At 41.6% G+C, this 13,698-nt stretch overlaps 1 protein-coding gene and 1 pseudogene across 2 annotated transcripts in view; both read right to left on the bottom strand.

Moving 5' to 3' along the window:
• Positions 1 to 418: 418 nt before the first annotated feature.
• Positions 419 to 538, bottom strand: LOC115900498 (annotated as a pseudogene).
• Positions 539 to 669: 131 nt separating this feature from the next.
• Positions 670 to 13,698, bottom strand: part of ACSL5 (acyl-CoA synthetase long chain family member 5) — a 54,959-nt gene continuing 41,930 nt past the window's right edge. For both annotated transcript variants that reach the window (XM_030940898.1, XM_010365920.2), the window contains exons 13-21: positions 12,310 to 12,444; positions 11,379 to 11,474; positions 7,421 to 7,493; positions 7,054 to 7,142; positions 6,647 to 6,763; positions 3,564 to 3,707; positions 2,695 to 2,796; positions 2,199 to 2,270; positions 670 to 1,839 (exon numbers count right to left, since the gene is read on the bottom strand). In XM_030940898.1, coding sequence (XP_030796758.1) covers positions 1,699 to 1,839; positions 2,199 to 2,270; positions 2,695 to 2,796; positions 3,564 to 3,707; positions 6,647 to 6,763; positions 7,054 to 7,142; positions 7,421 to 7,493; positions 11,379 to 11,474; positions 12,310 to 12,444 — 969 coding nt within the window. In that variant the 3' untranslated portion in view covers positions 670 to 1,698. The remainder of the gene's footprint in view (positions 1,840 to 2,198; positions 2,271 to 2,694; positions 2,797 to 3,563; positions 3,708 to 6,646; positions 6,764 to 7,053; positions 7,143 to 7,420; positions 7,494 to 11,378; positions 11,475 to 12,309; positions 12,445 to 13,698) is intronic.

Below are 13,698 nucleotides of genomic sequence, written 5' to 3'. Positions count from 1 at the left end.
AGTGGCACCCAGGCATTAGTGTCTTTTTTTTTTTTTTAGACAGAGTCTCGCACTTTTGCCCAGGCTGGAGTGCAGTGGTGCAATCTCAGCTCACAGCAAGCTCTGACTCCCGGGTTCATGCCATTCTCCTGCCTCAGCTTCCTGAGTAGCTGGGACTACAGGCGCCCGCCACCACGCCCAACTCATTTTTTTGTATTTTTAGTAGAGATGGGATTTCACCGTGTTAGCCAGGATGGTCTTGATCCCCTGACCTCATGATCCGCCCGTCTCAGCCTCCCAAAGTGCTGGGCATTAGTGTCTTTTTTTTTTTTTTTTTTTTTTTTTTTTTTTTTAAGAAAGAAGGAAAGAAAGAAGAGAGAGTGAGAGAAGGGAAGAAAGGAAGGTAGAAAAGAAAGAAAGACAAGAAAGCAAGCAAAAAAGCCTACAGCACCCGGTATTCCCAGGTGGTCTCCCATCCAAGTACTAACCAGGCCCCACCCTGCTTAGCTTCACGAGATCAGACAAGATCAGGCACCTTCAGGGTGGTATGGCCATTAGTGTCTTTTTAAACTTCCTAGATAATTCTATTGTGTAGCCAAGTTTAAGAACAGATACTGTACTTGATTTTTAAGGGCTCCTTGTTTAAGACTGATTTTCATCATGGTCCATGAGGCAAAAAACACCACAACATAAGTATCTGCAATAGTTTATTTTAAAGACTACATTTACAAGTAGAAGCAACGTGTGTTATCTGTGGATAAGGCAGAGCAGGAACTCCAATCCGAGGGTGGGGGAGATCAGTTGGTTCCCTCACAGAAAATAAGCCTGTTGTGTGGGCATCTTGCTTGCCTGTAGGTCTTTGTTCCCAGTTCAGGAGGTTTTTATTCAGTGCTTGCTTCATTTACTGGAAAAGTTCACTGTGCCCACGTGTCAACGCCTTCCCCACAGCTTCCAGCTCAGCAGCAAACTATAGGGGACAGATTTACTCCCCAGTTGCTACTATAAATAATGCTTTAAAAACAGCATTCCTTTTGAACAATATGTCATAGGCCCAATTTTTAATACTGCCAAGTCAGAGATCTAACTAGAGAGTTTAGGAAATGTTTGGTATGATTAAACTTTTCCCTTCAGTACACAATTTTACACAGAAGAGCATCGGAGAAATTTGTCTCACAGATATGATTGACATGACCGATAGGCTCAAACTACAATGTTAGTGGTTTGTGGAGTGGCTAGAAAACATGAATTACAAGCAGTTTTTCAGAATTTAAAAATATCTTAGTTTGAACAGAAGATGTAAATAAGCATTGAGACTGTTGGCAAGTTATGTTTATCACAAAGCAACAAGGAAGAAGGCACAGAGGGTCCCTCTGACCCTTGAACTTGTGGTCACTTGTAGTATTAAGGTTGGAAATCATGAGGAAGGACACAGAACATAAACTGAGATCTTGAAGACAGGCATGTTGATAAAAGTAGCCCTAAAGCCTTAATATTAGCAACACTGAAGATGGGAAAGACGGGATTGATTTATCTGGGGACTAAGTTTACACATTATATGTCTCTCAATATAAAACAAAAGCTATGGCTTTAGAGTTAAGTAGGCAAAAAAAAAAAAAAAAAAAAAAAAGGAGGAAAGACAAAACAAATGTAAGAATAGTTTTTAATCCATGTTCTCACAAGCAGTGCAGAGTGGGCAGGCAGGTACTTAAGTACCTTATCCTAATCCTGGATGTGTTCATACAGACTGTCAATTTGGGTCCGAAAGTATTTGGAAAGCTCTCCCCGCTTGGCTTTCAACGTTGGTGTCAAGAGCCCATTTTCAATGGAAAATGGCTGTGGATGAAGAAAAACGGCTTTGACCTGGAAGATGAACACACACACATCCGCGCTCATTAGTGATTTGGACTTCTCTGCAGAGCCCGCCGAGTGCTCTGTGAAGAAAGTGAGGTTGATGCAGGGAAAGGGTAAAGGTAATAGTGGCACATCCTCATTCCCATAAATATAATTTGAGAAAGAAATGAGTAGGGAGAAGGGAGAATGAATAATAAACAGCAAAAAAAGAAGGACAAGTACCTACGAAAGGTCATTTTACAGTGAATGGCACAAAATCGAAAATCAATTCCTTAGAAATTATACATGTAAACCTCATGAGATAGAAACTTGAAACAAAACTTTCTAATATGATGAGAGGCCAGTATAACATCAGTGGTAGTACACACCTGTTCAAAGGTTTTAAGGCCACTTTCTTTCCCAATTTTCTGCAAGTCTTCTAAAACGGCTTTCCTCACAACCTAAGAATACAAAACATCGCTTAAAGCATGGCTATTTCAAAAAGAGCCTGAAGAGCTAAGCATGAACCAACTCAGAGTGCCTGACAAAGCCGTGCAGTATGAAAGCAGGAATATAAAACTGGGCACATTATATGCCCAATATTGAAAGAAAAACTGAGAAGAAAAGGTACATCTAAATGTTAACAGTTTTCCCTGAATAGCGTTTTTATTCTTCTTTCCCAATCTTTTCCCACAATGGACATATTACTGTAAATAGAAAAGAGAGTTTTATTTTTTAAACTCTCCATCCTATCCCTGAGTCTCATAAAACTATTCAGCCTGTTTGGGCTGCAGCCACTTGTGACAGACGCAGGAACTGGTGAGGCATCCTCTCCTCCACGATGGACCCACGGGTGTGCATAAAGCTTTCCTAGGCAAGACTTACTTGGTTTTGGCACAGTTCCTCAAAGGAGCCCTTTACCCCAAGCTTGGCTGCAAATGAGGGAAGGACATCTGGGTCAGGAACCACCACTCCTACTAAGGATGACTATGGAAAGGAAATAAAAGGTGCAAGGGCATGAGAGAAGCCATGTAGGGATTTCGCCAGTAGTTAAATAAAGCAGAATTACATCATTGTAATAGTTATTTCCTCAAAACCCTAAATCCAGCACTAATGTTCTTTTCTCATCATATATTTTCAACACACATGGAACTGTAATCCCATTTTCCCACTCAATATCTCATTACAAAGATGTTCTATTCAAATCTGATCCTTCAACATTAAGCTTAAAGCATCTCTGACTTGTCCATGTCAACTCTCCCTTACCCCCCAAAAGCTACGTTTAAGCGCAGTGTGTATAAAACAGTTTGTTGTTTTGGGATAAGGAGTTCCTTAAAGCTATATTTAAGCACAGTATGTATAAAACAATAGTTTGTTGATCAAACTTTTGTGTGTTGTTCTATACATATTGCAACAGTTCGTTGTTTTATACACACTGTACTTAAACATGGCCTTAAGGAACTCCTTAAGGAATGGGAACTAAGTACAATGTGGAGCTCATTTTTTACTGAATCATTACCTTTTAGTATAGCCATTCTAAACAATTCTACTGACTTGTGTACAACGTCCATAATAGTTTCAAAATTTTTTTAATTGAAATTGCCTTATTTGAGGTTTGGAATGTAACTTTTTTTTTTTTTGATTTTATAAGCTTGGATCTTCTCATTCTGAATCCAACTATACACATTTCCTGTAGCTACAAGAACCAGCATGGTTTGTGACTGAAATGGGCTATTGTTAAAATGATATATTACCCGTAAGCTCTCCCCATGTACAAAAATTTGTAACACTGGTCTACTCCTGTTGTAGATATTTTCTATCTTCTCTGGCGCAATGTATTCTCCTTGGGCAAGCTTGAAAATGTTCTTTTTACGGTCAATGATCTTCAGAGTTCCATTCTACATGAGACAGATACAAGTATCAGTATTTTTGAGCCACAGAGATGGTATCAGTGGGGAGAGTGGTGAAGTCACAGTCATCTTTCTTCTCTAAAGCTGATTTCTCCCAGAGACTTTTGAACTGTCTTTCATTTCTCTTTCTTGGCTTTGGGGAAAGGGGAGGGAAGCATCGTGCAACAAGAACCTGTCTTTACTGTATATCTATGTGGAGAGTCAATGCGCAGCCTCAGAGAGTCTCCTGGATCTGCTGGGATTATGCAAATTGATGCCTCATCCAAGGAAGAAATTGTGCAGCTCTCAATTTCCAATCACTAATTTCCAATTAGTTCATTTTCAGAACTCTCAGTGATAGAGGTGTTGTCTTTTGTTTAGACTTTTGATTTGATATGAATAGTTCTCCCACCACTTGACTCCCTGTTATGTTTTCCTCCTTGTTAGATCCGGGAGTAAGCTCAAAAAGCTCCACTGTGCTAATCAAGCAAGTCAATTACTGGGCTTGTTAGGACAGCAACAGGGCTGAGAGGACTCCGACCAGCCACCAAAGGTCATTTGCAACTTCATTTCTCTGAACTAATTGGTCTGAGGAGCTTAGGTCTTTAGGGATTGGAATTGTAGAATTGGGATAAATGGCAAATACAATCCACATGCTAACACCCTAAGTAGGGCGACTAACTAAACCCACTCTGGAACTATCACAAGGCAGACTCGATAAATTAGCCATCAATTCAGCATAACGTTCATTATCTGAAAGTGATTAATAAGGTGCCGCCTTCTATAACCCTGGTGTGGGGACATATCTATTGCTTACATCCTAGGCTTATTAGAGTGTTATTTAATCCTGTTACTAGACAGAAACAAATATGTTAGCAAACTACCAAACCCAAATCAATAAAATGCATTGTTAGGACCAGTGTTCTTAAAAGTTACATTGTCAAGCATTCCTTAAATCTCACTTAAATCTTAAATATTGATTGAGCAAGAAGGGAGTTTTAAATTCTAGTTACATTCCCACTTCCCCAGCACATAGTTAAGACAAAACTTTTGAGAGGGGAGATCTTTTGGAAAATCCCATCACTGTCCTTGCAATAATTTCCTTTCTTCTTATGAAAATAGCAACTACTGCTAATTATCATCAAGCTATGCTAAAAATATGTCTCTGTATCTTCCACAGAAAGGGGCTGTCAAGGTCAATGAGAGACAAACACTAGCCTCCGCAAACACTTGATTTAGAAATCCTTCTTTCGGCCGGGCGCGGTGGCTCAAGCCTGTAATCCCAGCACTTTGGGAGGCCGAGACGGGCGGATCACGAGGTCAGGAGATCGAGACCATCCTGGCTAATATGGTGAAACCCTGTCTCTACTTAAAAATACAAAAAACTAGCCGGGCGACGAGGCGGGTGCCTGTAGTCCCAGCTACTCGGGAGGCTGAGGCAGGAGAATGGTGTAAAAAACCCGGGAGGCGGAGCTTGCAATGAGCTGAGATCCGGCCACTGCACTCCAGCCTGGGTGGCAGAGCAAGACTCCGTCTCAAAAAAAAAAAAAAAAAGAAATCCTTCTTCCTTGTTTTGATATGCCTGTGAATTAATAGGGAGGATACTTATCCCAAGACACTCATAAGAGGCAAAAGTTGTGGACCAACAGCGTTATCAAACCAAAACTTTTTGGGTTTTTGTTTTGTTTTGGTAGACACAGGGTCTTGCTATGTTGCTCAGGCTGGCTCAAACTCCTGGCCTCAAACAATCCTCCCGTCTCAGTCTCCTAAAGTGTTAGGATTACAGGCGTGAGCCGCCATACTTGGCCTCAAATGACAACTTCTGCCTCAAGAAAAGTTAAGGGGGGAGGGAAAGGACAGAATAGTACATCTCCCTACTCCTTTCCTAGAGAAGTCACCTAATTTTTCCTTGGCTGGTAGCAAATGTATTCCATTGCAGGGGACCCATGCCAACTCTTATGTCCAGGTCTACCTAATATATTAAAGAATCCCACCTTCAGTTTGGGTCTAAAAACAGTACTAGGATCACTGACTTACTGCTTGCTGGTGGTATATTTAATAAGGAATAAGGCAGGAAGAAAACACTTCAACTGGTCTACATCTTGGTGTCTTCTATAACAGTGTGATCAAAATACCAAAAGTACTCTCTGGCGGTACTTTTGGTGTGGTAGCTTATACCAGTAATCCCAGAACTTTGGAAGGTCAAGGCAGGAGGATTGCTTGAGGCCAGGAGTTTGAGTCCATCCTGGTCAACTCAGCGAGACCGCATCTCTAAAAAAATTTTTTTTTTAAGAAAGAAAGACTTTCTAGCTTTGGCAGCTCCTATTCACACATTAAATTACTTTCTCAGAATTTCATATTGTTGGTCCATGGAAGAGCTACAACTAGAACACAAATCTCCTGACTTCCGGCCTATATTCTTTTTTTTTTTTTTTAACTTTTAAGTTACAAGTTAACCTAGATTCTTTCAATTGTATGTTCTTTTTTTTATTTTTTGTTTTATTTTATTTTATTTTATTTTATTTTATCTTATTTTTTGAGACAGAGTCTCTGTCACCCAGGCTGGAGTGCAGTGGCACAATCTTGGCTCACTGCAACCTCTGTCTTCTGGGTTCAAGGGATTCTCCTGCCTCAGCCTCCCAAGTAGGTGGGATTACAAATGCCTGTTACCAGGCCCACCTAATTTTTGTATTTTTAGTAGTGACGGGGTTTCGCCATGTTGGCCAGGCTGGTCTTGAACTCCTGACCTCAGGTGATCCACCACCTCAGTCTGTATGTTCTTCTCTGGATAGTATGAGGAAGCCATAAGCCAGGTAGGGTACAAACCTAATCCCCTCCAGCTGCCTCAGCTGATTAACCTACTTGCATTTCTGCCCCTCTTGCTATAAGCAAATTGTTCTTCCCAGTCCATTAGCACAGACTTCCAGGAGTTCTGACGATATACCCACTGGGAGCCAGCGACCAATGTCTCCTGTGTGAAGCCAGCCATCACTGTCCAGCGCTTCCTGTGTCTTCTCAGGGTCCTTCAGGTATCCTTTGAACACGTTTGTACCCTTGATGCAGATCTGCACAGCAGACATACAAGGCGGTGACAATAGCAAAGGCTGCTCCTCCCAGTGTGGGCAGTTTATGAAACATCTGCTCCCCCTTAAATCATTTGATGGCTTCCACTACACTGTGAAGAGCACCAGATCTTAGTCTCCACTACAGGGGATAGGAAAGTGAAGTTCAGAGTGCTTAATTCTTTGCTAAAGATCTCAAAGGGGCCAAATCCAAGTTTGCTTACAATTATTTGCTCCTTCTGATATAAACCGCCCCACCATGATTGTCTGACCACAGGGCATGACCTACCCACCTCTCCTTCATTATTCACTGAAAAGTAGTTCATGTCAGCCACATCTTCCAGCTTCACGTAATTGCAAGCCAGGGGCGCCCCAACGTGACCTAGAACACACCACGCTGAATCAGCTGAGAAAGTCCTGCATGGTGATAATGCCAGGCATATTTCTGAGATATTTATGACTTGGCTCTAGAAGAGTAAGACTGAAAAATCACGCACCAATGCAGACTAGCCAAGGTAGGCAGGCCTGGGCCCAATACTTGAATTTTGCATTTGCCACATTAGTCCAGAGAACTGAGGTTATCTAAACTCCAAAGTCCTAGTTCAGTTAGAGCCTTTCTTCCAACCATGGCACCTCCTGCCCAGCAAATGGAGGACTTACCTGATGTCCAGTCCCCAGGTGATGTAAATGTACAGCCAGCTGTGCATTCTGTTTGACCATAAGCTTCATACACCTGGGAAACCAAAGAAGAGCTTATAGATTTACTCAAGATAAAGTGTGAGCTGGCCATGTGTTATGGCCAAGACATGAGGAAAGCAAGGTCTCTAAGTGTTCGAGACCACTTAGTGTCTTAAAACCTTGAACTTGGAGGGGGCGGTGGCTCATGCCTGTAATCCCAGCACTTTGGGAGGCTGAAGCTGGAGGATCACCTAAGGTCAGGAGTTCAAGACCAGCCTGGCCAACATGGTGAACCCCCATATTTACAAAAATACAAAAAAAATCAGCTGGGCACGATGGCAGGTGCCTGTAATCCCAGCTACTCGAGAGGCTGAGGCAGGAGAATCACTTGAACCTGGGAGGAGGAGGTTGCAGTGAGCTGAGATCATGCCATTGCACTCCAGCCTGGGTGACAGAGCGAGACTCCATCTCGAAACAAAACAAAACAAACAAACAAAAAACCTTGAACTCATACCCAAGCTGCAAAGTATTTACTACCAAGCCTTTTGGCCATTCAGAAACCAAAAGGGTCCGGAAATAGACCAAAGTATAGAACTTTACATGAAAAAGCAGCATTTTGGCCAGGCGTGGTGGCTCATACCTATAATCCCAGCACTTTGGGAGGCCGAGGCAGGAGGATCACCTGAGGTCATGAGTTCTAGGCCAGCCTGACCAGCATGGTGAAACCCCATCTCCAGTAAAAATACAAAAATTAGCCAGGCCTGGTGGCATGTGCCTGTGATCCCAGCTACTCAGGAGGCTGAGGCAGGAGAATCGCTTGAACCCAGAAGGCAGAGGTTGCAGTGAGCCGAGATTGTGCCATTGCACTCCAGTCTAGGTGACACAGCAAGCAAGACTCCATCTCAAAAGAAAGAAAGAAAGAAAGAAAGAAAGAAAGAAAGAAAGAAAGAAAGAAAGAAGGAAGGAAGGAAGGAAGGAAGGAAGGAAGGAAGGAAGGAAGGAAGGAAGGAAGGAAGGAAGGAAGGAAGGAAGGAAGGAAGGAAAGAAAGAAAGAAAGAAAGAAAGAAAGAAAGAAAGAAAGAAAGAAAGAAAGAAAGAAAGGGAAAGGGAAAGGGAAAGGGAAAGGGAAAGGGAAAGGGAAAGGGAAAGGGAAAGGGAAAGGGAAAGGGAAAGGGAAAGGAAAGAAAATGCATCATTTCAAGTAGGTGGGAACATGTAAGTTATTCACTAAGTGATGGTCAACCCAGTAGCAATTGAACTTGAACCTGAGCAATGGAGCATCACTGAAGGAACTGAAGAAGGGGAATAGCATTTTTTAAGGGAAATAGTTCCCATTGTGATATAAAACAAGAGTTGGCAAACTTTATCTATACAGGCGAAGATAGTAAATATTTTCCGCTTTGTGAGCCATCTGGTGTCTGACTCAAAACTTGACTCTGCCAACATAGCAAAAAAGCAGCCACAGTCCATATGTAAATGGATGGACGTAGCTGTATTTCAGTAATATTTTAAAAATAAAAACCGGCTGCAGACTAGTTTTAGCCTGTGCCGCAATTTGCCAGTCCCTGGTATAGAAGATATTCTTGATTGGAGAGAGGCTGGGGGCAGGAAACAAGTTCACGGGCTGCTGTAGTGGGGGGTGTGGCCTGTGATAGGCAGAATTGGGAGACAAAGGAAGGCTTAAAGAAGACATTTCTGGGAGGGGGTTAGCAACAGGACCTGCCGATCTATTGGTTTTAGGGGCTTAAGGAAAGGACAGTATTAAAAATGGCTAAGAGGATACTAATTTGAAAGACTACAGGACCTCAGGCCTTGGCATCAATCTGGAGTCTCTTTTGATTGTGGTTATACAGATAGGGGACTCATGAGGAAAAGTCTGTGCCTGTTTTGTTCATGCTCTGCATGGTTGGTGGAATGAATAAACTATCTATCTGGGTGAAAATTGAGACAATATGCATGACCAAGCACTTGCACAAATTTCAGGTGGAACTGAGACTTAATGGAAAAAATGGAAAATGGTAAGTTTGCCAGAAAATAAGGCTGAAACAGTCTTATGAAATATCAGGGGTTAGGAAGTCCTGTCTAAGCAATTTAAAACCTACAAATATAAAAGATTATTTAGTTTAACTATAAAAACATTGGAAATTTTTATATGGCAAAACACAGGGCAAAAATGATGAGACTAGGAAAAATCTTTCCAATATGACAAAAGTTAATATTACAAGTTGACTATTCTAATCCAAATGTTTGAAATCCAAAATATTCCAAAATCCAAAACCTTTTGAGTGCCAACATGGTGTTCAAAGGAAATGCTTTTTGGAGCACTTCAGATTTTGGATTTTCAGATTCAGAATGCTCAACTGTTTTATAATGCAAATATTCCAAAATTGGAAAAAAAATGCAAAATTCAAAACACTTTTAGTCCCAAGCATTTCAAATAGGGAGATACTTAACCTGTATTACTCTGTGAAGAACTCTTAGAAATATAAAAAAAGACCAAATTATCTTTTGCCTGTTTTTCTTTAAGGAAGTAATAGAATAATTCATGGATGAAATATACATGTCAGTAAGCAATAGAAAGATGTTTGGTGTAAATAAAAGAAACAAAACTTCATAAGATTTTTCATTTATCTGATTAGCTAATATCTAAATGACTGATAAAGTCTGTCACTGGCAAGAGCGTGGGCAAATAAGGCCTCGTATACTTGCCGAAATGTGTAAAAAACATCTTTCTGGAAGAAAGTTTGATAATATACACTATTACACACACACAGAGACATACACTTTGACACAGTAATCCTTTCTTGCGTGGATTTATTCTAGATTAATAATTAATTGATTATAACAATGAAAAATATCATAAGCAACTCAAGTGTCCATTAATAGGAGATTAGTTATTTGAGTACGGCTGACCCATCCTTGCACAACACAGGTTTGTACGGCACAGCTCCACTGATAGGTGGATTTTCTTCTGTCTGTGCTGCTCCTGAGATAGCAAGACCAACCCCTCCTCTTCTTCCTCCTCAGCCCACTCAACATGAAGACAGTGAGGACGAAAACCTTTATAATGATCCATTTCCACTTAATGAATAGTAAATATGTTTTCTCATGCTTATGATTTTTTAAATAACATTTTCTTTTTTCTAGCTTCCTTTATGGTAAGAATACGGTATATAATACATATACAAAATATGTGTTGATTAATTATATTATTGGTAAGGCTTCTAGTCAATAGTAGTCTACTAGTAGTTAAGTTTTTGGGGAGTCAAGTTTTTTGTTTGGTTTTGTTTGGTTTTTTTTGAGATGGAGTCTCGCACTGTCGCCCAAGCTGGAGTGCAGTGGCACGATCTCTGCTCACTGCACTGTCCACCTCCTGGGTTCACGCCATTCTCCCACCTCAGTCTCCCGAGTGGCTGGGACTACAGTGGCCTGCCACCACGCCTGACTAATTTTTTTGTATTTTTAGTAGAGACAGGATTTCACCATGTTAGCCAAGATGGTCTCTATCTCCTGACCTCGTGATCCGCCTGCCCAGGCCTCCCAAAGTACCTGGGATTACAGGCACCAGCCACCGCGCCTGGCCGGGGAGTCAAGTATTATACATGAATTTTTGACTGCGTGGGGGTAGGCAATCCTAACTCTTGCATTGTTCAAGGGTCAACTACATTCAATAAACTATTGAGAAATCATTAAAATGATGCTGAGCTTTATTTGACAAGGAGCAATGTTAACAAGTGTTTTAGAGCACTAGTTTTATTTATATGAAAGTTTCTACACACAGATGCCTGAAGAGATGATTAGAAGAATATTTTCTCTGGATTTTGAGAATTTGGGTGACCTTCATTTTGGTACCTTTTAGTTGTTTTCATTTTTATTTAAACAGTGAGCTTATTTGTGCAAAAGTAAACTGACCTATTTTCAAAGAAGGTGCTTGGCTTACCTGACATCCCATTGCTGCCCGGAAGAATGTCATGACTGGAGCGGAGATGGGGGCAGCTCCGGTGACGATTATGCGAACCCTTCCGCCCAGGCTGGCCTGTTCAATGGAAACAAAAGACATACTAAAACCTATTCTCTTGGCTTCAATATCCTCCACTGTAGAGTGGGTATAATAGCCTGTCCAGCGTTGTTATGAGAATTAAACTGATATCAATTCTCACGTTAATTTACAAAGCACTTAGAATACAGTCTGGATTGTAGAAAAGCACTTAAAATGTTAGCTATTATTGTCATCACTATCTATAGCTGGGACCGGAAGCCATATATTTCTCAAATAATTTGTATTCTTCAGCCCCTCAAATTGCTTATAATCTCAACAGACCACCAAAGAAAATAAGAGAGAGTGCTAGAACCTAAATAAAATATTTTTCTTTTCTTTTCTTTTTTTTTGAGATAGAGTCTGGCCCTACTGCCCAGGCTGGAGTGAAGTGGTGCCATCTCAGCTCACTGCAACCTCTACCTCCTGGGTTCAAGCGATTCTCCTGCCTCAGCCTCCCATGTAGCTGGGATTACAGGCACCCACCACCACACCCGGCTAATTTTTCTACTGTCAGTAGAGAGAGGGTTTCACCATGGTGGTCAGGCTGGTCTTGAATGCCTGACCTCAGGTGATCTGCCCACCTAGGCCTCCCAAAGTGCTGGGATTATAGGTGTGAGTCACCACACTCAGCCTGCCTTTTTTTTTTTTTTTTTTAACCTACTCCCTTTAGTAGTAAAGTAGTACAAGAAAGATCTCAAAAAGCAGTGGACAAAACGTGTGAAAGGATCTCTAGTTAAAGTGACGCTCAAGCAACAGAAGAAAAGCAAAGTCTATGGAGTCAGAAGGCAGCCCAGGTATTTGCCTGCTTCAGTCTGGGACTTGCCCAACCTACCTGGATCTTTGCAAAGATGAGCTTATCCCAGAAACTGTCACGCCTGATGATACCCTTTTGAAGCTCCTTGAATTTACTGGCAACAGCCAAGTTCAACAAGAACTTCTTCAAGGGTGTCTTGGCTTCATTTTGTGCCTGCAGAGTGATAGCTCCTTTTAGTTGGAAACCTATTGGAGATACTCATCAAGGCCATTAGTGAGCAAGAAACAGTGTGTTCTAGCTTCATAAGGAAGTGGTCTCACAGTCTCACACTCATGAACTGGATTGCGAATAATGATGAGCCCAGAGAATTATGGCCATGCTCAGAAAGAAGTGAACTTCATGCAAAGCTGCAGTCCTCCCCTTTACTGCCCCAATTTTTAGTCCTTGGGAAACAACTTGACAACTGAGATAAAGAGGGACTGCCTACAAAGTCACCTGGGGGGTACTAGATTTAAAACAAACAAACAAAAATACAACAGCTCAATGGGCAGCACCTCTAGGGCTTTTGATTTAATAGGTCAAAGGGCAGCCTAGGAATCTGCTTTTTCTTTTCTTTTCTTTTTTTTTTTTTTTTTTTTTGAGACGGAGTCTCACTCTGTTGCCCAGGCTGGAGTACAGTGGTGTGATCTCAGCTCACTGCAAGCTCTGCCTCCTGAGTGCGTGCCATTCTCCTGCCTCAGCCTCCTGAGTAGCTGGGACTACAGGCACCCGCCACCATGCCCAGCTAATTTTTCTTTTTTTTTTTTTTTTTTTTGTATTTTTAGTAGAGACAGGGTTTCACCGTGTTAGCCAGGATGGTCTTGATCTCCTGACCTCGTGATCCGCCCATCTCGGCCACCCAAAGTGCTGGGATTACAGGCTTGAGCCACCGCACCCGGCTGGGCTTAATTCTTCCTACTAAAATGACTTCTTTCCAGTGGGCTTAATTCTGACACCATTTTTCCAGCTCACATGATTTCCCTGGTCTCCCTGACTGTGGCCTCACTGTGACCATATGTTCCATCAACCACACTCCTGCCAAAGGAGAGCTTCCCCAAGTACAACTCAAAGTGACCCCTTATTTCCAAACTTTAGTCCTGAATTCCGTATCTGGCTTTCAAGATTCCACCCTACTGGAAGTCAGATTCAAGGCAACTGAAGTCTTTTTTCTTGTTCAAAATTTGGAGAATCCCTCTCCATCCATCTTCCATGTTTACACCCCCATTTTTGGGCCTCCAGCCAAGCAGGGCTGATAATTTTTATCTTCTAATGTAAATTGTGCTCTAGGACATAAGCATCTTCTTATGCCTATAGCATTATCATTGTACCAATATGTCATAATCTCTCTCCAAGATCCATGCTCAAATGCTTCCTGCATCATGCCATTCTTGAAACCTCCCTCATCTAAAAGAGATTTATCTTTCTTCA

Source organism: Rhinopithecus roxellana, chromosome 11, assembly GCF_007565055.1.
Source record: "Rhinopithecus roxellana isolate Shanxi Qingling chromosome 11, ASM756505v1, whole genome shotgun sequence".
NCBI classification, from domain to species: Eukaryota; Metazoa; Chordata; class Mammalia; order Primates; family Cercopithecidae; genus Rhinopithecus; species Rhinopithecus roxellana.
The sequence above is the reverse complement of the archived record's forward strand: the minus strand, read 5'-3'. Positions and strand labels throughout refer to the sequence as shown.